This window comes from Bos taurus, chromosome 19 (assembly GCF_002263795.3).
Source record: "Bos taurus isolate L1 Dominette 01449 registration number 42190680 breed Hereford chromosome 19, ARS-UCD2.0, whole genome shotgun sequence".
NCBI classification, from domain to species: domain Eukaryota; kingdom Metazoa; phylum Chordata; class Mammalia; order Artiodactyla; family Bovidae; genus Bos; species Bos taurus.
In genome coordinates, this window is record NC_037346.1 from 37,446,242 (window position 1) to 37,473,105 (window position 26,864).

General features: G+C 44.9%; 1 protein-coding gene and 1 non-coding gene across 3 annotated transcripts in view; one reads left to right on the forward strand and one right to left on the reverse strand.

Annotated features, from left to right (window-relative positions):
- Positions 1–20,419, reverse strand: part of B4GALNT2 (beta-1,4-N-acetyl-galactosaminyltransferase 2) — a 79,211-nt gene extending 58,792 nt beyond the window's left edge. Inside the window, exon 1 of one of the 2 annotated variants that reach the window (XM_010816191.4) lies at positions 20,195–20,419. Coding sequence is in view for 1 of the 2 variants with exons in the window: in XM_010816190.4 (XP_010814492.1) it covers positions 19,059–19,075 (17 nt within the window). In the remaining variant the exon portion in view is untranslated. Of the gene's footprint in view, positions 1–19,058; positions 19,461–20,194 lie in introns of those variants that run through there. The other variant, XM_010816190.4, reaches the window with a different exon arrangement.
- Positions 9,663–9,788, forward strand: LOC112442812 (small nucleolar RNA SNORA3/SNORA45 family). The gene has a single exon (XR_003031104.1). It is a non-coding gene; the product is annotated as a small nucleolar RNA SNORA3/SNORA45 family (small nucleolar RNA).
- Positions 20,420–26,864: the final 6,445 nt, after the last annotated feature.

Below are 26,864 nucleotides of genomic sequence, written 5' to 3' on the forward strand. Positions count from 1 at the left end.
GGGGTCCCCCCCTTCCTACAACAACTGGCTACCACGAAGGGACACCCCCATTTTTACTGAGGCTGACATCCAGACCGCTTGGGGTACTCCAGGACCAGCTCGCCTGCCGACGGATCTGACCCAGCGGCTGCAACTGGGACTCATTTGTCCCTGGTCTCCTCCTGATGCGGACAACTGGCCAGGGTGCCCTGACCGGGTAAGGACAAGAGATTTTGTTGACCCCCTTTTATCTCACCCCTCCTTTCAACCTATCCCATCCTATTTTTCTAGTCCCCTGGTCCTGGACGCAGGAGTCTGGTCAAAGGGCCTCAGCCTGAGCTGAGGATTGGAGACTGATCACCTCCTCTTGGCAGAGAACTCGAATTCTGGTTCTGATTTCTGGTAGGGCCAAGTTCCAGTCCTCCCTTCTCTGGAGGCCCAGGAAAAAGCCCCGTAACGCGTGGGTATCTGTAGGTGGCAGGGGACGTCTGTAAGGCCACCCCTTTTTTCTTTTTCCTCTTTCTCTCCCCTACTCTTCCACCTTTTGTCTCTTCCCACTCCTTCTCGCAACCTGGCCTCTTTTCCTCTCTGTGAAGACCCAAGTTATTTTTATTCACTCTGTCTGCTGATACTCGGACCTGAAGTTCTGGGTCTTTGCAAGAGATTTTCTGAGAGGCTACGCTCTCTGCTCCCCATCAATTGTGCTTTGTGTTCTTGGGGAGACAATAGGGCGTTAGAAGCCCTCCATCGGGTGCCCTGTTTCTATAAATTCAGCCATTTAATTGAGCATTTGGCTGAGTTCTTCCACGTGGAAGAGATTGACGGGGTTCAGTATAGTCGCACCTGGTCTTGGGTAAAAATTAACACCCTAGACACATCATTAGGGGTTAATTCACCTTTCAGGACCAGTCCTACAGCACCGTTGATTGTGCTTACTACTGAACATTTCCTTTGGCGCATATACAATCAGGCAATTTGGGACCAGGAGAGAGCTTACAATCTCTCTAGAGTCAGATATAGGGGCATCCACCCCAATACTTGTCCCCTGGGAATGAGATATAAACTATACTGTCACTAAAATGGGAAATAAGCCTAGCTTCCCTTTAGACACCCCGCTGGGTTGTCTTTTGGCCCACTGGGAGGGACACCAACTGGAAGAGCTAAAAAAGAAAAAACCTATCAAATACTGTACTCAGTACTGGCCTACTTACTCCCTGGAAGGAGGGGAAAAATGGCCGCAGTCGGGATCACTTGGATACAACACCATTTTACAGCTCAGTCTATACTGCAAACACGAGGGTAAATACAAGGAGGTTCCCTATGTCCAGGCCTTTATGGCCCTCTACCAGGAGGAGGGTGAAAAAGTTGGCTTAAAACTCAACATTCAGAAAACGAAGATCATGGCATCTGGTCCCATCACTTCATGGGAAATAGATGGGGAAACAGTGGAAACAGTGACAAACTTTATTTTGGGGGGCTCCAAAATCACTGCAGATGGTGACTGCAGCCATGAAATTAAAAGACGCTTACTCCTTGGAAGAAAAGTTATGACCAACCTAGATAGCATATTCAAAAGCAGAGACATTACTTTGCCAACAAAGGTTCGTCTAGTCAAGGCTATGGTTTTTCCTGTGGTCATGTATGGATGTGAGAGTTGGACTGTGAAGAAAGCTGAGTGCCAAAGAATTGATGCTTTTGAACTGTGTTGTTGGAGAAGACTCTTGAGAGTCTCTTGGACTGCAAGGAGATCCAACCAGTCCATTCTGAAGGAGATCAGCCCTGGGATTTCTTTGGAAGGACTGATGCTAAAGCTGAAACTCTAGTACTTTGGCCACCTGATGCGAAGAGTTGACTCATTGGAAAAGACTCTGATGCTGGGAGGGATTGGGGGCAGGAGGAGAAGGGGACGACAGAGGATGAGATGGCTGATGGCATCACTGACTCGATGGACGTGAGTCTGAGTGAACTCCTGGAGTTGGAGATGGACAGAGAGGCCTGACGTGCTGTGATTCATGGGGTCACAGAGAGTCGGACATGACTGAGTGACTGAACTGAACTGAACTGAACCAGGATTCCGGGAAAAAGGGAAAATATAAGCTTGAGGAATTTGATAAACGCTCTTTCAAAATCCTTTTAGCAAGGTCTGATACAGAAGATCCCCTTGACCTTCTCTTGACCTCCTCTGCTTCAGCAGAGAAGTCACTGGGAAAGGAGGGTAAGACACACCCGGGAGTCATGAGCTCGGACCCGGAAGTCAGGAGGCTGGGCCCAGAAGTCATGGGATCTGAAGGGAAGTCACTCACCATCGCCTCGGCTCCGCCTCCATATGCCCCCTCCCCCATGGGTTTACGATCAGGAAGTAAGCTTTGTCCTCCACAGAAGGAAAGGTCATCCTCAGACAAAATCTGCCCCCTAATAGAGGTACCAGACGGGAGGGGGGAACTATGCACGTTCATATTCCGTTCTCTATGCAAGACATCACCCAATGCAAGGAACAACTGGGCTCATATTCCGAGAACCCCCAAAAATTTAAGGATGAATTTGAGCGTCTTAGCCTTAACTTCTCCCTCACCTGGAGGGATATAATGGTCATCCTCACCCGCTGTTGTAATGATGAGGAAAAAGATCGAATCCTAGATCAGGCTAGAAAAGTGGCTGATGAAAGAAAGTGGGTAGATGTCAGTCTGGCGCCTGCCAAAGAGGCAATCCCCTCTACAGAGCCAGACTGGGATCCTAATACAAGGGCAGGAAAGGAATCCTTAAGACACCTCATTACTTGCCTACTACAGGGAATGACCCAGGGTGTCCAAAAGGTTGTTAATTATAATAAGATAAAAGAGGTTACACAGGAAGAAAATTAAAATCCAGCTCTTTTTTTTTGCGCAGACTCACAGAAGCCTTTAAAAACTTTACCAAGACAGATCTAAAAAGTATGGAAGGAAGAGTCCTGTTGGCCCATTCCTTCATAACCCAGGCAGCCCCAGACATAAGGAGAAAATTACAAAAACTAGGAAAAGGACCAGAGACCCAAATTTCCGATTTGGTGGAGGAGGCAAATAGGGTGTTTTTGAACAGGGACCAGGAGAACGAAGCAAAAAGGGAGCAAAAGGAAGCCCGAAAAGATAGAATAGAGAGGCAGACCCAGGCCTTGGCCCAACAACAGGCTAAAATCCTGGTTTTGATTCATCCTGCCACTACGCGAGAGTCCAGGGGAGAGCAAGGAAGGAAAAAGGATCTTAACAATCCACCGCGGCTGAGACACACCCAGTGTGCCTACTGCAAAGAGGATGGGCATTGGAAAAGGGAGTGCCCATATCGCCCTAAGGGAAGGCGTATGGAGACCCCTAAACCTGCTCCCTCTGTATTAGTCCTGGGCGACCGGGACTGATGGTGCCCAGCAGCTCGAGAAACCCCCGTGAATGGTGAGGTCCAGATCACTCCTCTCGACCCTTGGGTGACTCTACAAATAGAAAGTAAGGATGTGAACTTTCTTTTAGACACGGGGGCTGCCTTCTCTGTTCTTCCTTTCCAATTAGGACCTTTAGACTCCCAGACTAAAACAGTGATGGGGTAGATGGAAAACCCCAAAGCCGAAATTTTACTAAGCCCCTCGATTGTAAGGTGGGCAACTGGCAAGGAACCCACCCCTTCTTATACATCCCTGGTTGCCCTGCTCCCCTACTGGGGAGAGACCTTTGCCGCCTCCAGACCAGAGTGACTTGGGGAAAGCTAGAAGTCGATAATTTCCTTTGCCTAGTGTCTGAATATTTACAGTCAGATGTAGAAAAGGAGGAGTCTGTCCCTTTCTTAGATGAGGTCAATCCCCAGGTGTGGGATGTCTCCAGCCCTGGTCTAGCCATAAATGTTCCACCAGTAAAGATTCTTCTGAGGCCAAATGCTCCCTACCCCTGGAAAAGACAATATCCCTTAAAACCAGAAGCTCTTGAAGGTCTTAGACCATTAGTTAACAAATATCGAGATACTGGAATTCTAATCACCTGTGAATCTCCCTACAATACTCCAATCTTGCCTGTTAAAAAACCAGATGGATCTTATTGATTCGTCCAGGATCTAAGAGCTGTTAATGAAGCTGTGGTTCCCATCCACCCCATAGTCCTAAATCCGTATACCCTCCTATCCCAAGTCCCAGGAAATGCTAAGTACTTCTCAGTCTTGGATCTTAAAGATGCCTTCTTCTGCATTCCTCTCCATCCTGAATCCCAAAAACTCTTTGTTTTTGAGTGGTGGGACTTGGAAACAAGGGAGGCCATACAACTCTGCTGGACTCGACTACCACAAGGGTTTAGGGACAGCCCTCATATTTTCGGGACTTCTTTGGGGAGGGAACTAAGGGAATTAACTTTAAAAAACAGCAATCTAATCCAATATGTGGATGACTTGCTTATAGCTAGTCCAGACTTTACCAGCTCTCAAAGGGACACTGTTAAAACTCTAAATTTCCTGTATGAAAAGGGTTATCGAGTATCCCCCAAGAAAGCTCAGATTAACTTAACCCAAGTAAAATATCTTGGATTTATAATTATGGAAGGAAAAAGAATGCTCGACCCCCAGAGGAAATCCCTCATCTTAAATACCCCATATCCCCAAACAAAAAAACAGCTTAGAGGATTTTTAGGAATTACTGGGTTTTGCAGGATCTGGATTCCTAATTATGGCAATCTGGCCCAACCCCTATATGAAAAGTTAAGAGGGAAAGAGGAAGAGCCACTCAACTGGGATGAGACCTGCAAGGTGGCCTTTAATGCCCTAAAAGAGTCTATCACTACAGCCCCAGCTTTAGGCCTCCCAAACCTGGAAAAGCCTTTCAAGCTTTATGTTTCTGAAAGGATAGGAACTGCTCTTGGGATGTTAGGACAAATGATGGGGCCTGTATTACAACCCGTGGCTTATCTCTCAAAACAACTAGATGAGGTGGCCAGAGGGTGGCCCACTTGCCTCCGGGCAGTAGTGGCCACCGCTCTTATGGTTAAGGAGGCATCTAAGCTGACCCTGGGTCAGCCACCACAGTGTATACACCTCACCAGGTGCAAGCAGTCTTGGAAACTAAAGGGGATAGGTGGATGACAGGGGGAAGGATCACCCAATACCAAGCCCTCCTCCTTGACACTCCAGAAATAAAGTTGAGGGTCTGTCAGACTTTAAATCCAGCCACCTTACTGCCAGATCCCCCTACTTCCCCTTTAGATCACCAATGCATGCAAATCATAGACGAGTTATACTCTTCTTGCCCAGACCTATCAGAGACACCTTTTTCTGACCCAGAGGACAAATGGTACACAGATCGCAGTAGTTTTGTAGAAAAGGAAGAGAGGAAAGCAGGATATGCTGTAGTGAGCCTAGAAGAAACTAAGGAAAGTGGGTCTGAAAAGAAAGCTGAACTTTTTGCCCTGACAAGAGCTTTGGAATTAGGGGAAGGAAAGAGGATTAATGTGTATATGGACTCTAAGTATGCTTTCCTCATCCTGCACACCCATGCAGGAATTTGGAAAGAAAGAGGGATGCTCAGTGCTCGAAGCTCTCCTATTAAACACAAAGAGCTCATTCTCAGGCTCCTGGAGGCAGTCAAACTTCCTGCAAAATTAGCTGTCATCCACTGTAAATGTCACCAAAAAGGGCAAGAAGAGGAGGCCCAGGGAAATAGAAAAGCTGATCAGGAGGCAAAACGAGCTGCTAGGGAAGCTAGCCCTATCACTACTATCTGCCCCCTTTTCCCCAAGGAAACCCTGACTCCAGATTATACTCCAGAGGAACATTCCCGATATGCTGAGCGGGGCTGGGAGATTGGGTCACATGGGTGGTTTCAGACTGATCAGGCCCAAGGTAATACTCCCTGACTCTCAGGTTTGGAGAATTATTAACTCCTTACATAAAAGTACCCATTTTGGAAGAGAGAATCTGGAAACCTTGCTCAAGCCTATTCTCTACCATCCCCAGTTGGCTAAGGTTGTTAGACAGGTCACACAGAATTGTGATACCTGTCTAAGAAATAACCCCAAAACCAGACCCTTGCCACCTCCTCTGATTAAACCTGTCCAACATCGGGGATCATACCCAGGAGAGGACTGCCAGGTGGATTTTACAGCCATGCCAAAGACCCAAGGGTTTTCTTATTTGCTAGTCTTTATTGACTTTATTGACATGTTCACAGGATGGATTGAAGCATTCCCTACTAAGACAGAGAGAGCCACAGAAGTCTGTAAAGCTCTACTGAAGGAGACAGTACCTAGGTTTGGGTTGCCTCGATCACTTCAGAGTGACAGAGGGCCCTCATTTACAGCCACAATATCCCAGAACCTGGCCGCATGCTTAGGCATAAAATACCGCCTTCACTCATCCGGAGGCCTCAAGCTTCGGGAAAGGTATAGAGAGCCAACCAGACTCTTAAAAGGGCTCTGGCCAAGCTGTGTCAAGAAACACATAATAAGTGGATCCATATGCTACCCATAGCCCTCATGAGGGTACGGACAGCCCCCAAACGGCCACTATTATTAAGCCCTTATGAAATGATGTATGGACGTCCATTCTTCTGATTTGTTTTTTGATGAGGATGCCAATACTCGCTTAAAACATATAATTGACCTGGGAAGGTTTCAACAAGAACTCCAATGATATGGAGAACAGATCCTCCATAGACCACAGGAAAACTTGAAAAATCCCCAGGTAGAGCCTGGGGACCAAGTATTAGTAAAGACCTGGCAAGAAAAAGGGAGTCCAAGCCAGCTGTCCGAGAAATGGACAGGACCATATCAGGTTGTTCTAGTAACCTCAACTGCTGTGAAGGTGAAGGGTCTATCTTCCTGGGTCCACAATTCTAGAATAAAACCCCGTGGTCTACAGGAGGGGGAGACGGGGACTGAGACTCCAAAACCAGAGGACAATTATTCTTGTGAACCTGTTGAAGATCTCAGACTCTTGTTCAGGCGGAACCCCATCAACTCTCCCTCAGATAAGTAAAAATGCATCATATGATGTTTTTCCTCTTTCTAATCCTGTCTCCCTGTATGGCTATTAATCTCTCCCTAAACGAGGCATATATGCTTGCAAACCACACTGCTTCTCGACTCAACCTAACCAGCCCCTGCTGGATCTGCATTAATGGCAGAAGTTGGGGCTATGCCCAACCTATCCCAGGGTATCAATGGCCCACCCTTCCAGCTGAGCTACATGCTGTTACCCAGCGCACCCCATCTGGTCACGGTATGGCCTTTTGGGAAAAAGGGGAAAAAAACTTGATGCCTTGGTATCAGCAACAACTGTCTATATTTACCCCCTTGATAACATCTGCAATCCCACCTGAGCCCTTATTTTCTCTCTTGACTAACATTCCCCAAGTGACCTTCCCTATCTGTCTAAAAAGCGACTCCCTGACAGGGGTGTCAGTGGGAAATCTAGGCAACTCACAATGTGCGGTGACCTTCACTGTTGAAACTGATGGGAAAAACCAGGACCTAGAAATTTCACTAGGGTATTACGATTTAGCCAAAGTCTGGAAACTAGAGGTTCTGGCAGAACTGACACACTATACCTATCCCCGAACATGAGGCTCTCCTCGGATGCTATTAAGCATTCTCGAAAATCCATGTTCTGTTCTGGACAACCAAAGAACCACACCTGTTCATCCTGGTTTCTAAATCAGGCAGGCAACTCTGACCCCTGTTATTCCCTTGTAGGGGTACCTACCCCTGAAAACCTAACCCTATGGTGGGAGCCTAAACGAAATACTCTCTACCTTGAGGACAGAACCCAGGATGCCTCACAACACTTGAATCCCTTCCTAAATGCCCTCACTGCTGCTGGTTTTGCAGCAAGTGGAGTGACAGTCTCCTCCCAGCTACTAAGAGACTGCCCCTGTTCCATTATGCCATGTTCGAGTTGTAAGGCAGATGGAAATCCTGTCCCTCTTTGGCAAACCCGTTTTGCTGCCCAGCTTAAACCCAGTTATGGTGTCTATTTCATATATGGGGATAAAGCTTATTTATCCCTACCACCTTTTTGGTCAGGAACTTGCTCCCTAGGGTATGTTACACCCCACATAGATCTGGCCTGGAGTAATACCTCTTTGCCTTTACCAGTATATACCAACCAGAGGATATGTTGCGCAGTAATACTTACCCCTTTTTTCCTGGCATTAGGACTGACCGCTGATTTGATAGGAGTTGCTATGGGGGGAACTTCTTTACATAAATTTCAGCAGCTTTCTACCAACACTGCTGTATCCATAGAAAAAATGGCAAGGACCCTCCAACGCCTACAATCCCAGTTAGACTCCCTAGCTGCAATGGTCCTACAAAATCGTCAGGCCCTAGATTTACTGACTGCAAAGTTTATTTCCAGCAGACTCCAGCAGTTTCAAACTAAATTGCTGTTACTGCAAGGGTGGAAGCTGGTTTCAGATGTGGAACACCCCAACTTAGATCAGGTAGAGAGAGACTTCTGCTCTGCTAGGCAGGCCTACGCCCATGCACAGCAGGAAGAAGTTACAGAAGACAGAGACCTCCGCCTCAATTCCCAAGAAGTATCTTGAGTACAAAGTCTCTCAGAGGGGAGTTGTTAGGGGAAGCACACTGATTGAAACCACCCACCCTGGCCAGGCACCATAGTAACCATTTGCATGAGTTGTTTTATGACAGGAGATCCTGATAAGGAATATGGAACTAATAAGCCACCACCAACTGGAAGAGTTCGGGAAAGGTCTAGAGGAGACACCACGTGTCTGTCCACTTCCCAGAATCCCTCTCACTAGCATCCATCTTGGCTGAGTGATGCGTGCACCACCAGGAAAGACTCTGAATTAGAATGATTGGCCAAAGACCACCCGGAAACTAATCCCATCACCATAAAACCCGACATTGTGAGCCATGCGGCAGAGCAGTTCTCCTGGGTTCCCTTACCCTACTGCTCTCCACCCGGGTGCCCTTTCCAATAAAATCTCTTGCTTGGTCAGCACGTGTCTCCTTGGACAATTCTTTTCTGAGTGTTAGACAAGAGCCCACTCTTGGGGTCCTGTAGGGCCCCTCCCCACTTCCTACAACACTACCTCCAAACATTCTCACAGAGCTTGCTATGACATTCTTAGTATACCAGTTTATCTACCTTGGGATTTCTCTGATAGCTCAGTTGGTAAAGAATCTGCCTGCAATGCAGGAGACCCCGGTTCGATTTCTGGGTCGGGAAGATCCACTGGAGAAAGGAAAGGCTACCCAACTCCAGTACCTGGAGAATTCCATGAACGGTATAGTCCATGGGGTTGCAAAGGGTCAGTCATGACTGAGCGACTTTCACTTCACTTATCTACCTTATTGGTTTTCCAGCTCTACTTTTTTATGTATGTATATGTATAACTGAATCATTTTGCTGTATACCTGAAACATTGTAAATCAACTATACTTCAATAAAAAGCAAAATAAAATAACTGCCAAAATGGATAATATAGGAACAAAAGATCTCAAATTACTAAAAGAATCAAAGACACAGAGGAAACAGTAAGTATTGGAGTACTGGAGAAGAGGGACTCGGACAGAGGAATACTTGAAGAAAAATGACTGAAAATTTTCAGAACTAATGAAGGAGCTTTTGTGAAGTTCTATTTAAGCCACAAGGAAGAAAATTAAACATAAATACACACCAAAAAGCATTATAGTAAAAATTAAAACATAAGGAGAATCAGGGCTAGAGTCACTCTTGGGTATCAGCTACTGCCTGAGTGCAGTGGAGTCCTCCAAAAGTAACTGCTGACCTTAGTCACTGGCTGTGGCCCTCACGACACAGTCGCTAGGTTAGTGACATGCATCAGACTGACCTACACAACTGTTAGATCCATGCATGCCCGCAAGCTAGGGGGAGGTTTAGGAGACCTCTGTTACAGGAGTAACAGCTATAGAAGCTATCAAGGGACCTGAATTCTAGTCTTGGCACTGCCTCTGACCTTCTTAGTGACTTACTCTGGTTCCATGAAAAAACTAGTCTTTTCCACTTGATAGCTTTGGTGGCTTTTTAAAGATTTGTTTTATCTGAAAAGTGGAGTAGCTGCTATGTCACTCTTTTGCACGAGTGAACAACTTACACTATATTGGGGGAGATGGGCTGTGAAGATGATAAACATAGCTTTTAAATCATAGTAAAGTAATGAAAATGGTTGCCTTCTCTCCCCAGTCACACAAAATTGGTGAGGCATTACTACTTAAAGAGGAACCAGAGCTTCTGCCCAACTGTCAACCTTGATAAAACATGGATCTTGGTCAGTGAGGAGACACAGGTAAACGCTGCCAAGAACAAGACTGGGGTGAGCCCTAGCATGGGTGTGGTGCGATTGGGCTACTCAGAAGTTCTGGGGAATGGGAAGTTCCCAAAGTAGCCTGTCACGATGGCCAAATTCTTCAGCAGAAGAGCTGAGGAGATTTAAGGTGTGGGTGGGGCTTTTGTCCTGGTAGCTTGAAGCCATATGGTGGGAGATGCATAAAGTTAAACAAGTGCTTTTCAAAAAACAAATAAAATACAAGAAGATAATCTTAAAAGCAGCCATAAAAGATTATCTTTAAAAGAAGTTGCTAGTTAATTTTCCAACAGGATATATGGTGCCAGGAGCCAGCACGGGAGTTCCCACCCATGACAAGGTCATGCAGGAGAGCCCTGACGGGCAAGGTGATCAGGGCTCAAGGGCCCCGCCCCCGCCCCCCACCCCGGATCTACCTGAGCGTCTACCCCAAAACCAGAATCTGTCTGTTTTACTATTTCACAACTTTCACCAACTCTTCTGACATTAACAGGGGGCTATCCCTGACCACCTTTCTCTGTAAGAAAATCAACTTAAAACTCTAGTTAATAAGTCTCCTGGGCATAATAGGAGTGTTTCCATTCAAACCCCTCTGATGACTTTCTAGCTTGCCTGACAGGTTTGTTCGGACTCCTGCAGATACACATGTGATTGCTCACAGCCTCCCAACCACGAGAGGCATGGGAAACTTAAGATATTCTAACAATGCAGAGCTTCTCAGAGAGTTAAAATTGTTAGAACTAGTAGAGGATTTCTTTGTTAAGCTAATGCTTGCTGCCAAGTTTCCATATCCCTTACCTACTGTGTCCCTGGGAGTGTATTGATTAATATAGTTGGTATATAGAAATGTAAGTAGTAGCTTTAATGTTTGTAACCTTGGACCCTTGAGTTAATTCTTTTCTTGTTATAGCCCACCACACTTTTGCTCTATAGGAATGCAACTTTATCTAATACTTTCAGAGGGTGGCACCTGACTTTAGAATAATCACCTTTAGAGAAAAATAAGTTTTCTGAAGAAAGGGTCATAAAATGTTAACAGGCCTCCTGGCCAGAAGATGATGTAAATCACCTAAAGCTTTTGCATATGATAAGTTTGCAGAAAGAAAGCCTGGCTTCGATAAGGATCAAGGACTGCTGACCTTGCATGACTCTACCCCCACCCCCCAACCATTATCCTCTATGCACAACTTGAGGTATAAAAACTACTTTGGAGGGATTTCCCTGGTGGTCCAGTGGCTAAGACTCCATGCTCCCAAAGCAGGGGGCCAGGGGTTCGATCCCTGGTCAGGGAAGTAGATCCCACATGCTGCAACTAAGACCTAACACGGTCAAAGAAATAAATAAAAACAAAACAAACAAAAAAAACTACTTTGGAAAATAAAGTGTGGGCCATGCTCATCAGGCTTGGGCTCCCCATGTCCTTCTTTCTCTTTCCTTTTCCTTTTAGGCTGATTCCCTGGAGTGCAGGGGCCCTTTGAGTTCACTTTCCTGCCTGGGCTTCTAAGACCCACTCGAGAAGGTGCCTAAGGTGGGGCACCTTCAGCTATTCGAGAGGGTGCCTGCAGCCTACGTGAACAGAGCAAGTCCTGTGCTGGGGCTTTATTGGCTTTCTGCGTAAACCAAGGAATATCAGCCTCTTTTCTCTCCTCTATTTTCTTAACTGCAAAATTCTTTCCTTATCTCTTTCTCTATTTCTCTCAGTCGCCGACGTCATCCTCCCTAGGGAATCCCTGGATCCAACCGGGGCAGGACCCCGGCAATATGAGAAGCCAGAGATACTGAAATATCTTTGATATCACCAGGACTATTAAAAAATGAAGGTGCCCATAAAGGTGTTTCTAGACAAGCAACATTTGAGGGAACTGATCACCAGCATACTTGTACTAAAATAACTACTAAAGGTAAATTACTCCAGAAGGAAGATCATAAAGAAATAAGGAAGAGAAATAAAACTGAAAAGTGGGTAAGTCTAGATGACTACTGACTATATAAAATAATACTGTTTTGTTTAGTAACAGTAAGAAACAATAAGAAAATCTTAAAACACAACAGAACCAAAAAAGGGTAAAGTAATGACATATAAGTCAGGAAAGGAGTAAACAGACTAAAAGTGTTCTAAGGTCTTCACATTTCCCTGGGAAGAAGATTAAAAAAACCAAGAAAGGACTTCCCTGGTGGTCCAGCGGTTAAGACTCTGCTCTTCCAATGTAGGCAACATGAGTTTGATCACTGATTGGGGAACTAAGATCCCACATGCCACGTGGCACAGCCAAAAAATGAAAATAAATAAAATAAGAATTAAATAATTTTTAAAAACAACATTTTAGACTTTGATAGGTCAAGAACCTTATAATCTATAGTGTAACTACTACAGAAATAAAATACAAATAGTAAAGCTAATAGACAGGAAAATGGGATAATAAAAAAAAAATCAATTCCAAAAGTGCAAGAAGAGAGAAAAGAATATAGACCAGGCAGAACAAATAGAAAGCACTCACTGAGATGTTAGATTTAAACCAACTATATCAATAATTGTTGCTATTCAGTCACTAAGTCGTGTCCAACTCTTTGTGACCCCCATGGACTGCAGCACGCCAGGTTTCTCTGTCCTCCACTACTCCCCAAGTTTGCTCAAATTCATGTTCATTGAGTCAGTGATGCTATCTAACCATCTCACCCAATAATTACATAAATTGATTAAATGCTCCAATTAAAACCTAAGGTAATCAGACTAGATGGAAAAAAGAAATCCAAATATATGTGGTTTGCAAGAGATGCATCAAAACAAAATGATATAGAAATGTTGAGAGTAAAAAGGAAGATAAATACACTAAGTGTAACCAAGATAAAGTTGCTATCTCTATATTAATATTAAAGGAAGTTGACTTAATATCAAGTTAAGCCTACTTCATTTGATATTAATATAGAGATATCAAGCAAAACCACAGATAGAGGAATACCTCGTTATAAAATATTCAGCTCACAGAAAGAGATAACAATTCTTTATTCTAATAACATACCCTTAAAATATATAAGGCAAAATATTGAAAGAATTACAAGGAGAAACAGATGTATTCACAATTATGGTGAGAGAGACTTTAACCTGATCAACAAAGTAATCAAAAAATTAATAAGCATTTAGATGATTTGAAGCAGACAATCAGCAAACAATATAAATGGACTATATAAAGCCCTACATGTAATGACTGCAGAATATGAATTTCTTCCAAACATACACAGAACATTTACAAAAACTGAACATATGCTGGGTCATTAAACAAGTGTCCAAAATTTCAAAGAATTTCAGTAATATAGAGTATATTTTCTAACCCTAATGCAATTAAGTTGGCAGTGACAATAAAAAGATAACTAGAAAATCCTTGCTTTTAAAAATTCAGAAATGCACTTCTAAATAACCATGGGTCAAAGAAAAAATCACGATGGAAATTAACATTTGTTTGAATTACATGACAGTGAAAATACCACAAATCAACACCACTGGAAAGCAGCTAAAAACAATACTCACAAAGAAATTTATGCCTTTGAATATCTCTATTAGAAAAGAAGAAAATCTGAGAGTCAGGAAGTCAAACATCTACCTCAGAAATAAGAAAAAGATCAGTTAAATTAGGCTCAAAATAAAGTAGGAAGAAGAAAATAATAAATATGAGAGCAGAAAATAATGAAATAGGGAACATGTACTTCAAAGTATCATGGAAGCCAAAAGCTGTTTTACTTTAAAAGTGAAAGTGTTAGTTGGACTCTTTGTGACCTCCATGTACTGTAGCCCACCAGACTCCTCTGTCCATGGGATTCTCCAGGCAAGAATACTGGAGTGGGTTGCCATTCCCTTCTCCAGGGGATCTTCCCTGGATTGAACCTGGGTCTCCTGCATTGCAGGTGGATTCTTTACCATCTGAGCCACCAGGGAATCCCTTATAAAAGTAATAAGCTCATTGGAAGGAATTAAGATAAAAACAAGAGCAGGCACAAATCACCAAAGTCAGGAATGTTGGGAGCATCACTTGAAACTTAAAGCTATTATGGAAGTAATAAGAGAATATAAATGAGTAATTTTGTAACACTAAACTTGAAAATTTAGAGAAAATAAGCAAGTTCTTAGAGAAGAATGCAGCTTTAAAAAACTGACACAAGGAAAAATAGAAAATTCTGAATAATTCTATAAGCCAAATTTTCATTTTCAGTTGACTTCCTGTTCTTCCAAAGAATAGGACAAAAACTATAACTTACGAAACAGCATAAACGTTTCACCAAAACCTTACAAAGGTATAAGAAAGAAAGAGGGACTTTCCTGATGGTCCCGTGGCTAAGACTCTAAGCTCCCAGTGCAGGAGACCCGAGTTTGATCCCTGGTGGGGGAATGAGATTCCACACACCACAACTAAGAGCTCTAATGTCACAACTAGGGCCCACAGCAGCCAAATAAATAAAAACAAATATTAAAAAACGTTTTTTTAAAGAAAAAAATCACAGCCAGTCTCATTCATGAAAATAAACACCAAAGTCCCGTGGTAGCCAGTCTCCCAGGTGGCCTTTGGATGGTCTCAGCTTCCAAGCAGTCACACCTTTGTGTAGCCCTTTCCACCCTGGCCAATAACAGCACAGAGTGGGAGAAGCCCCTTCCCACACGAGTCTGGGTGGCCAGTATGAAAACAACATAGGTCACTTCTGAGACTGCTAATGAAAGACTCTGTGACTATCACCTTGGTGACCCATTCTCAGAGGATCTGCTCTGGAAAAGCCCACTGCTCTGCTGTGAGTTGCCCATACAGAGCCACGTGGGGAGGAACTAAAGTCCCCAGCCAACAGGCACTTGAGTGAGCTAGGAAGTGGATCCAGCCATCAGCCCCAGTAGAGTCTTCAACTCATCACAGTTATTTCATTAAAATGTGTTATGTTTCCATTGGATAGGTTTATGATTATTATTTTTAGTGGCTTTATGTATTTTTAGATTTTTCACAGCTTTAATTTTTAATATGGTGATAGGAATAGATACAACCCACCTAAACAAAAGTTCTCTGGGGTCCTCAATAATTTCTAAGCATTAAAAGGGTCCTGAGACCAAAAAGACCAAGAATTGCTGATCTAAGTTCTACACAATTACTATGGTTCTTGATAATATAGATGAGCTTTTACAAGGACTTATAGTACAATACAGGAAATATAGCCAATATTTTATAATAAATATAAATGGAATATAATCTTTAAAATTCATCAGCACTATAGAAAAGACCCTGATGCTGGGAAAGATTGAAGGCAGGAGGAGAAGTGGATGACAAAAGACAAGATGGTTGGATGGTGTCACCGACTCAATGGACATGAGTCCAGCAATCTCTGGGAGGTGGTGAAGGACAGGAAAGCTTGGCATGCTGCAGTCCCTGGGGTGTGAAAGAGTCAGACACCACTGAGGAACTGAACAACAAAATGTTGCACACTTGAAACTTATTGTACATCAACTATGCCTCAATAAAAAATTTAATAAGATAATAATAATACAGATGAGCTTCAAATTAGCACATTACTTATCTTTAATAAAAGTTATTCTATGTGCAAGTTAATCTGAAGAACTCACAGGCACAGGCACAGCTGGTTCCCAACACATACCTGGCTCAGCTACATAGATTCACAGGAGTAAATGTTCAATCAGAATAAGTATTCAGAATTCCTTAAGCCCATTTCTCCATTTAAGCAACAGACGTAAAATAGACACTAATAGCACAATGATTTTAAAGATACAACCAAGCTTCTGGTTACTTCTATCTTTAGTGGTGACCACTTGAGTTTTTCATTTGTGTTTAAAATTTAAAATAGCAAAAACAGTGCAAACTGCCAAGTATATTTTGTTTGGTATGAATTTACCAAAACTAAGATCATGGCATCTGGTCCCATCACTTCATGGGAAATAGATGGGGAAACAGTGGAAACAGTGTCAGATTTTATTTTGGGGGGCTCCAAAATCACTGCAGATGGTGACTGAAGCCATGAAATTAAAAGACGCTTACTCCTTGGAAGGAAAGTTATGACCAACCTAGATAGCATATTCAAAAGCAGAGACATTACTTTGCCAACAAAGGTCCGTCTAGTCAAGGCTATGGTTTTTCCTGTGGTCATGTATGGATGTGAGAGTTGGACGGTGAAGAAAGCTGAGCGCCGAAGAATTGATGCTTTTGAACTGTGTTGTTGGAGAAGACTCTTGAGAGTCCCTTGGACTGCAAGGAGATCCAACCAGTCCATCCTAAAGGAGATCAGCCCTGGGTGTTCATTGGAAGGACTGATGCTGAAGGTGAAACTCCAATACTTTGGCCACCTCATGCGAAAAGTTGACTCATTGGAAAAGACTCTGATGCCGGGAGGGATTGGGGGCAGGAGGAGAAGGGGATGACAGAGGATGAGATGGTTGGATGGCATCACCAACTCGATGGCCATGAGTTTGGGTGAACTCCGGGAGTTGGTGATAGACAGGGAGGCCTGGCATGCTGCAATTCATGGGGTCACAAAGAGTCGGGCAAGACTGAGCAACTGAACTGAACTGAACTAATTCATATATAAATTATTTTACCCAATTTGAATATCTTTAAAAATTGCTGTTTATTTCTAATTGTCTGCAAATGAAAAGAAAGCAAGACAATAGTAATTATCATTGGCATTATATATTATTACTGAAGATAATTCTGTCCTGTAGAGAAGGGTATTAAAAAATGATCAACTGATGATGTCAAATATGCTAGAGTCATAACTTCCCCAAGAGGTCAGGACAGTTGTATTCCCCGTTCCTGGTATAATGCCTCTCACATGGTAAGATTATCAAACTTTTGTGGAATGAAATGCTATGAATAAATCAAAAAAGTACTGACTATCCTCAGAGTTAGATTCCAACCTGCTCCTTTCAGTGTAGCCCTTGGACAACCTTTATTCTCCATTTCCACAACTGTAGCTTGGACATGACACTTCAAAGAGTGCTGAGGTGAACTCTAGTGGTACAATCTAGAACAGGGCCTATTCATAACAAATAAGTGCTCCACAGTGGATGAAAGGAATTTACCGACCAACATTTACTGAGTTTCACTGCATGCTAGATTGTTTCTTGGGTAGGTAGGGTGTGTTCACTTTCACTTTTCACTTTCATGCATTGGAGAAGGAAATGGCAACCCACTCCAGTGTTCTTGCCTGGAGAATCCCAGGGACAGGGGAGCCTGGTGCGCTGCCATCTATGGGGTTGCACAGAGTCGGACACGACTGAAGCAACTCAGCAGTAGCAGTAGCATGGTGTGTTGGAGTGAACTATCCTATCACAGAGGGACAAAAATCAGAAATATCTATTTCAGAGTGAGGTATTTTTTTAATAAAAAAGAAAACTAAAAAGGCAAAGGTTAAATAGTGGCGGATTCATGTTGATATATGGCAAAACCAATACAATATTGTAAAGTTAAAAAATAAAATAAAAAAAGAAAGAAAGAAATAGTTTCTTCTGAGGAAAAAACTTTAGTTCCCCAAGGCCACACGAGTCAGCAGCCTTACTATTACAGAGGTATAAACAGCAAAAATATCAGGCAAAACCCAGACCTTTTGTTCACAATTTCAGCGGTCCATATGTGAAGGGAAAGTCAAGTTTGTTGAGGACTTGCCAGCTTTAAATTCCTTGGCACCAGTTGGGAGCCTGGTGCCAGGGCTCCTTCTCACTCATCAAGGAATGTGGGATGAGGGAAGTCTCTGGCTAAGGAAGGGGAGAGGTCTTTCTGCGATGAAAGGGCTACCTCCTCTCTTCGCTCAGCCACAAAAGTGAACGTGAAAGTGTTAGTCACTCAGTTGTGTCCGATTTCTTGCAACCCCCCTGGACGAGGCTCCTCTGTCCGTGGGATTCCCCAGGCAAGAATACGAGTAGGTAGCCATTCCTTTCTCCAGGGGGTCTTCCCCACCCAGAGATCCAACCTGGGTCTCCCGCGTCGCAAGCGGATCCTTTACCATCTGAAGCGCTTACAAACTGCGCTTCATGTTAATGCCCATAAAACATCATCCCACCAACACGTTTTTGTATTGCCGGAAGACGCCTTCCTTGTTAGCATTAAATGATCGTTTTAGTTTTGAAAAATACAAAGAAAGTAAACTTTGGGGATAAAAAGGCACAAATTGTATTTCTGATCCTTCTTCCTGGTTTATAAAAACTAAATGAGCCCTCCAAGTCTATTTTTTCCCCTGTTAATTATTACGCTATTCCTTAGAGGATTTAGCACCCGGAGCCACAAAATAAACACTCTGCCTCGAGACTGTCGCCTGGACCTGAGAACCGACTTTTCAAAATCTCTGACTCCTAAACCCCAGGCTGTTTTCTGAAGATCCATAAGGGACGCAGCCGCAGCTTCCGACTGCCCAGAGCTGGCGGTCTCCGCGCCGGGGTCCCACACCCCGGGGAACCACACCTCCCAGCCCTGTTCAGAGCCTTCGGGTTCCAGGCCGCTCCCGCACGCTCGGCAACACCGCGCTACGCACTCCAGGCTCGAGAAGCAACCTCCACGTCAAATTTTCCATTTCCACCTCTAAAACCAGTGTTCCCCAGAGCGTAGCGGTCGAGAATATGCAAGGGTTCTCATCAGTGTCCCCAGGCACTGTCTCCTAGCTGCCCCACCTAAATAGGCGGCGGACTGGACTTAATTTAGAGACCGGCTGCCCCCTCCCTTGACCCTGGCGTCCGCGGGCCCCGCACTTGGCCGCTCTCCGAAGGCGCGTCTGGCTGGCCAAGACTGACCTCTGCTCTAGAGACACTCACCCGAACGAAGTCATCATGAATCCCGCCGCCTCGGACGCCCTGGGCTGGTGGAGCCCGGCAGCCTCCCAGCCGATTGTCCAGCCCTAGGCACCAACCCGGGGTAGAGAAAGCCGCGAGAGCTTGGGTCGAACCCGCCCACTTCACCACCAACCCCCGCCCATCTCCTGGGTCTTGTCCTGAGCACAGCTTGGCGCCAGCATCTTTCTGGTCTTTAGGGGGACAACTGAACCTTTTAGGATCTTAGATCCTCGATCAGGGATGGAACTCAATGTCCCTTCCAACGGAAGCTCCAAAGTCCTAAACACTGGCTGCTGCTGCCAAGTCGCTTCAGTCGTGTCCGACTCTGTGCGACCCCATAGACAGCAGCCCACCAGGCTCCCCCATTCCTGGGATTCTCCAGGCAGGAACACTGGAGTGGGCTGCCATTTCCTTCTCCAATGCACGAAAGTGAGAAGTGAAAGGGAAGTCGCTCAGTCGTGTCCAACTCTTAGCGACCCCATGGACTGAAGCCTACCAGGCTGCTCCGTCCATGGGATTTTCCAGGCAAAAGAGTACTGGAGTGGAGTGCCATTGCCTTCTCCGCCTAACCACTGGACCACCAAGGAATTCCCAAGGTGACAGTAATGACATAGTCCCTGCCTATGATAGATATTAGGCACAAACGCTTTATTTACGTGGTACCATTTATTCGTCACAACAGCCCTAAGAGACCAGTGCAGTTATTAGCCCCACTTTTAGGACGGGGAAGCTGAGGCGAAGTAGGGTGATCAGTTGAATGGAAGAGCTGGGATTTGAACGGAGTCTGGGTGACTCGGAAGCCCCTGATGAGTGGTGCAGTTTCTCTCCCTTGGACGCGGAGCCCCCAAGCCGGCCAGACTTCCTCTTGTTGGCCCGAGTTGATTAAAAAAAAAAGTGGGGCGGGGGGGGTTCTCTCCGTGGAGAACCGCGTGGACTCAACGTTTTTTGCCCGTGGCGCCCGCACTTCCTTTCTCCTGCCTAGGTCACCTGCCCCGGGCTGTCGGAGCCCGTCCTTGCACCGCGTCACTCCCAATCTCTCACTCCCAATCTCTGTGACACTTCTTGGTGGGTAAACGGAGCACCGTCTCCACCAGAAAGAATAAAATCCCCGCGCCCACCTCTAGGCTCCCTACGACCGCGGCCTCTCACTTTCCGCTCTGTTGAAACGGTATCCATCCACTCGTCCGCGAGCCTCACAAGCTCCCGCGCAGCTCACATTTGAGTTCGCGGAGATCCGTCTTGCCCCACCTCCACCGCGCTCCGCACTCCACATCCCCGCCCCACCGGAACTGTTCTGGCGAAGTTGGTCAAGTCCCTCTAACACTCTTGTACAGCCACGAAATGCCTGTGTCTGGAAGAGTCTGGTGGATTTCAGGTGAAATTAGCGTTTGCCCATCCCTTTTCAGCCAGGTGCGGTGCTGGGCGGCTCCCTGTAGTTCACCTCAAGTGTGATTGTATTGTATTTTAGTATGATCGAGTATTTAAATCATGAACATAACCTTGTTTTAAACTAGACAAAACAATGGCATTAGTAATGCCATTGCAAAATGACAGATTTTCTGTCCATATAAGTTCCAAAAAGGAATTTAAGACAGACATAAAATCAAACCCAATCAGTGAAACCCAGAAAGTCTGGGATGAGATCTACAACCAGAGAGATCTACAGCCTTGGTGTAGCTGAGTCCCAAAGTCAGCTCAGAGCTTCTCATCAGCCAGCAAAAAAGAGAAACTCTGCTGGAGGGAGTTCTGGAGTGGCTCTTGCAGATAACTTTTCCTACCAACGTTGCAGGAAGGGGGCTCCTTCCAGGGCCCGAAAGTGGGCTCTTGTCTAACACTTGGAAATGAATTGTCAGAGGAGACAGTACATGCTGACAAAGCAAGAAACTTTATTGGGAAGAGGCGCCCAGGCGGAGAGCAGTAGGATAAGGGAACACAGAAGAACTGCTCTGCCTGGCAGCTCAACTTGCAGTCGTTCAGCTTGCAGTCTTGGTTTTTGGTAAGGGGGTTAGTTTCCCGGTTGTCTTTGGCCAATCATTCCTACTCAGAGTCCTTCCTATTGGCTCAGGCATTGCTCAGCCAAGATGGGTGCTAGAAAGGACTCTCGGAGGTGGCAGGGCATATAGTGTCTCCTTTTACCTTTATGGAACTCTTCTGGTTGGTGGTGGCTTATTAGTTCCCCGTTCCTTTCTAGAACCTCCTATCTTATACCCCATGCATATTGTTACTATGGTGCCCGGCCAGGGTGGGCAGTTTCAGTCAGTTTGCTTCAGTTAGCAGCAATAGTTGTAAACCGGATTCTAGGATTTCCTGGACAAGCGTAATCAGCAAGACATTGTAGCGCTTTCAGGTACATGAAGTAAAAACACCCCATTGTTTACCACATTCTCTGTGGTTGGCAGGAAGGGAAAGTTACCTAAGTAAGGATGTTTGCTCTTTTTCAGCTTAGTTTAGCCAGGGCTTAAAGACCAGTTCCCCATGGCAAAGTCTGGCTGTAGTCCCTTGGGTGTCTAGACCCAGAGCCAAGCAGTGTTTGCTGCTGCCCTGAGAGGTGAAGAAAGAGCTCCTCCAGTCTACCTGGAGCCCTGACAGGTGACCAGGTCTGAGCACATTTTACTCCATGCTGTCTGGGCTAGCCTGAGGGTAGCCTCTCCCAGGATGACATGAGGCTTTCTCATGGTGGCCGGGGTTGCTATTTTACCACCATGACAAGACCTCCACTTCTCCCTATCTGTAGGCCCATTTCTGGCAGTCTCTTTGATAAATTAGCAAGTTCTTAAGTCATTTGGACCTCCTCTGTGCTTGGTTATTCCAGCCACTTCCAGTGCCCAATCTATGCACCACCATCACTGGTGACACTGGGCCAAAGGCCAAACCCTTTTTTTTTTTTCTTTTTTAGTGAAATGTGGGTGATTTATAATCTTGTGATAATCACTGTTGTACAGAAAATTGACGCAGTTATATACACAAACTCTTTCTCTTTGACAATCGAGCGCTTATCTATTTGGGTCTGAGATGGATCCAGAAGATCCTGGTGCCTCCTGAAAAGTGTTCTTGGAAGGTTGATTAAACCAACTCTGCATCCTGGTCCAGTGAGTCAGCCAAGAGGAGGGGTGCTCAGGGGAGAAGTCAAATGATTTCTTTTTCCCAGTTGAAATATAGTTGATGTACAGTGTTATGTTAATTTCAGGTGCACCACTTCATAGTGATTTGACATCTGCATACATTATGAAATGCTCACCGCAGTAAGTGTAGAAATCATCTGTCCCACATACAAGGATATTACAGTGTTATTGGCCACATTCCTTTTGCTGTATATTACATTCCCTGGCTTATTTATTTATAACTGGAGATTTTCTGTTCACCTATTTCACACACACCCCTGAAACCCTCCCCTCTGGCAATCACCCATTTGTTCTCTGTATCTATGACTCTGTTTTTGTTTTCCTTGTCTGTTTGTTTTATTTTTTAGAGTCTAGATATTAGTGAGATCATATGGTGTGTGTAGTTATCTGTAGTCCTGAGTAGGTATCTGAGATCTCCCAGGGGCTCACAGGTATGTTGAGTGTCCTCATCTGCTTTCTTCCACAGTTTGACTCATGAGCAGTAGATCCAGGAGTCAGGCCCTGGTACCTTGACTGCCGTGGGGGTAGAAAGTATTACAGGGTAGAGGCGCTTCCATGTGGGCTGGAGTTGAGCCTTTGGGGACCTGCCTTTCCAGGCCTTAATTGGGACTTGAGTCCCTGGAGCATATAGTGGTGGCCCTTTAGACTCTTTTGGATCCTTGTTGACACCCCATAAGCATATTTCTTCTTGGAATTGCCCAGTGGCCATGGTGTAAGATCGGAGGTTCTGAGTCTCTGGATCTAGGAAGAGGTCATTGATATAAACAAAAGGTCTCCCATATAGCATCTCATAATGGCTAAGACTGACCTGTTCCTTAGGGGCACTACGGGTGTGGAGGAGAGCTATTGTTGAAGCCCCCTTGCACCAGAGGGAGATCTCCTTGGTTATCTTTTTTATCTCTGATTTTAAGATGTGGTTGGTTCTTTCTACTTTTTCTGAAGACTGAGGTCTTCAGGCACAATGGAGCTAATAAGTAATGCCCAATGCTTTAGAGACCACGTGGGTGACCTTAGAAGTAAATGATGTCCCATTATCACTTTGTAGTGACCTGGGCAGGCCAAATCTTGGAATGATTTCATGGAGCAGTTTTTTTTACCACCTCCTTGACCTTCTCAGTCCAGGTGGGAAAACCTTCAGTCCATCCTGTGAAGGTATCTATCATAACTGGTAGGTATTTATATCCTTGAGAAACTGGCATCTGGGTGAAGTCCATCTGTCAGTCCTCTCCTGGATAGGTACCATTCTGTTGGATAGGCTGGGCCAGCTGGGGTCTCCAAGCTCCTTGGGGTTGTTTAATTGGCAAGTGAGAGAAGAGAAGACCACTTGCCTTATAGTCATTTGGAGGCCTGTTCCTCTGAAGGACCTTTCTAGTAATCTTTGGAGGTCCTTGTCACCTAAATTAGTGGTGGCATATAAGGAGTTAACCGACTTCCATTGGAGGTTCCCAGGCAGAAAAAGGAGTCCCTCCTTTTGGAACCTCTCCATATGATCTTCTTGAAAGCCCTCGCTCTTAGCTTTAAGAGTCTCACCTTCAGTGTATGAAGGAGTTTCTGGCAAATTAGTCTGCAGAACTAGGGTGGTAACCCCTATTAGGTCACTGTTCTGTAATGTTGCTCTCTTAGCTGCCTCATCGGCTGTCTGGTTCCCTCGTGCCACTTCCGTGCTCCCTTTTTGCTGTCCTTTACAGTGGGAGACTGAAACCTCAGCAGGCAAATGGACTGCCTCCAAGAGCCTGAGAATTTGATCATCATACTTAATTGGGAACTCTCAATTAAGTATGGTCAACTCTTGACCAACTCTCAGGTGGTCAAGTGGCCTCTTTCTTTCCAAATAGCAGCATGTGCATGTAGCACCAGCAAGGCACACTTGGAGTCAGTGTAAATGGCTACTCTTTTTCCTTTTCCCAGCTCTAAAGCTCAAGTCAGGGTTATGAGCTCAGCTAATTGGGCTGAAGTGCCTGGTGGTAAAGGTTTAGCCTCTATGGTCTTGAAGTTAGAGACTACTGCATATCCTGCTCTCCTTTTTTCATCTAAGACAAAGCTGCTCCCATCAGTGTACCAGATTTCCTCAGGATTGGTCAGAGGATCTTCTGACAATCCCTCTTGGGATTTTGTCCAATGGTCCAAAGTTTCTAAGCAAGAGTGAAAGAAGAGAGAGCCCTCTGGGGTAAGCAGGAGGGTAGCTGGGTTAAGAAGCTCACAAGGGGATACAGTCAAGCCTGGATTTTTTGAGGATTCTTTGATCAGACTTGATATCTGAGGATTCTTTGATCAGACATCCATAAATGGCCCTCTCCCATTCAGGAGTTGTTTCCCATGGTGACTGGTAAAAATAGTTTGTCCTCAAGAGAAAGTCTTAAAGCATCTTCTATCAGGACTGGAATAGCTGCAAATTTTCTAAGGCAGGGAGGCTAGCCTCGGGCGGTTGGGTCAAGCCTCTTGGGTAAGTAACCTACTGACTAGGGCACAGGTCTCAACCTTTGAGTTAACACTCCCAAGACTATTCCTTCCTTTCCATGGACATATAGTTGGAATGCTTTTTTTGGATCTGGCAACCTTAAGGCAAGTGCTTGGGTTAAGGATTGTTTTAGTGTAGTCTCTGTCTCCTTTTGAGGAGATCCCCACATCAGTGGGACTGAATCATCCCATCTCTTTAAGCTTTCATATAATAGCTGGGTAATTAGGCCATAGTTGGGTATCCAGATTCTACAATATCCAGTTAGCCCCAGGAAAGCTCACAATTGTTTTTGAGTCATGGCGGAAGGCAACTTGACATATCCGTATATACCAATTTGCATCTGCTAATCTCAGACTCCCAATCCAACCCTCTCCCACCCCCTTCCCCCTTGGCAACTACCTGTCTATTCTCTGATTCTATTTCTGTTTCATAGATAAATGCATTTGTGTCATATTTTATATGACACTTACATATTCCACATGTAAGTGATATCACATGGTATTTGCCTTTCTCTTTCTGACTTACAAGTTAATATTGAATTTAGTGGAATCACAAGTGTAAGCTCCATATTCAAGGAACAAATCTTATTTTTTGTAGTGGAATGAACTATGGGTTCCAATACTTTACTCCCCTGTACTAGAGTTTTATATCACATGCTTGCCATGGCCACAAGGTGAGCCAAGCTGAAACTTGGGGTCAGCCAAAACATTCGCTTTAGCCTGGGGGATGTTAACAGAGGCTGAAATATGCATGGATTGCCTTTTTCTCCCTAGTTCCAGCAAGCTCTCCTTGGAAGAACATGCCCCAGATAGCAGATGGCTTTTCAGCCTTGACTCCAGAAGAAAATCCAGGAAGGGGATTCAAACTGAACCCATGGCCAGGAGCCAAGCCAGCTGACAAGCAGTCTAAAGCTTATTGAGCCCAGTCTAGGTCTGCTGAAATCTAGTTGATCTTTGGACCCACAAGCATGAGAATAAATGCTTGTAAGCATTGCTGGGATGGCTTTTACACAGCAGTATTTCAAGAAAAGTCAACTAAGACATATTTTTTATTAATAAATCCAGTATATTTGAATCCTAAGCTTTAAGAGAAACTCTGATTAATATTTAAACTTCCTTATGCTGAGGGGCAACTAAGCCCGTGTGCAACAACTACAGAGCCCACGCCCAGGTGCCTCAACTACTGAAGGTTGCATGCTCTAGATACTGTGCTCTGCAACAAGAAAAGCCACCACAATGAGACGCGCATGCAGTGCAACGAGAGAGTAGCCCTTGTTTGCCGCAATTAGAGAAAGCCACCCCACCCCACCCGTGCAGCAATAAGACGAGAAGAAGTAAGGCCATTGGTCATCTCTTTGCCAGAAGCCAGGGGAATCTGCTCCTCAGTCAAAAATAAATAAATAAAAATTATTTAAATTTCCTTAAACAATCATATACATCTGTCCATGTCAGCTTCACTGTTGACTCAGTCCAAAGGGTTTGACTGGAGAACTATTTACAGAGATGTGAGTAGGGTTAAGAAATCAAAATGAGATGGTAAAACCCTTGGGCAGTAAGCAGCAGTAAGAAGTTGTTACCATCTTAGGCTGAGTGACACGAGGTGGGAAGAGGGATATCTGAAGTACCTCCCACTCTAAAGGATATCTGATGGCATTGTTCACCTGTAATTGGACTCCCCTGGAAAAACTGCTTATTTGTATCGGTCCTGTAGTTAACTCAGAGGCCCCCATGGAGACCCAAATGGCCAGGCCAGAGTGGGTAGAGCTTGTTTGTAGTTTTTTATGAGTACTTTACAAGGGTGCTTCACTCAACCAGGTAAAACTGCATAAGCCTCTGGTTACCTGTAATATCACTGGGTTTATTGGGTACCTGATAGCAGACCCGGGCATGGGAGCAGCATACACACCAAACGAAGCGGTGAACTGGGCCTGTCATCTGGTAGACCAGCTACACCGCTGCCACCACCACCAACATATGAGCTACACCTGTCATCTCTGAGGGCTTCCCTGGTGGCTCAGACAGTAAAGAATCTACCTGCAGTGTGGGGGACCTGGGTTCAATTCCTGGGTTGGGAAGATCCCCTGGAGGAGGGCATGGCAACCCACTCCAGTATTCTTGCCTGGAGAATCCCCATGGACAGAGAAGCCTGGTGGGCTACAGTCCATGGGTAGCAAAGAGTCTGACACAACTGAGTGACTGAACACACTTA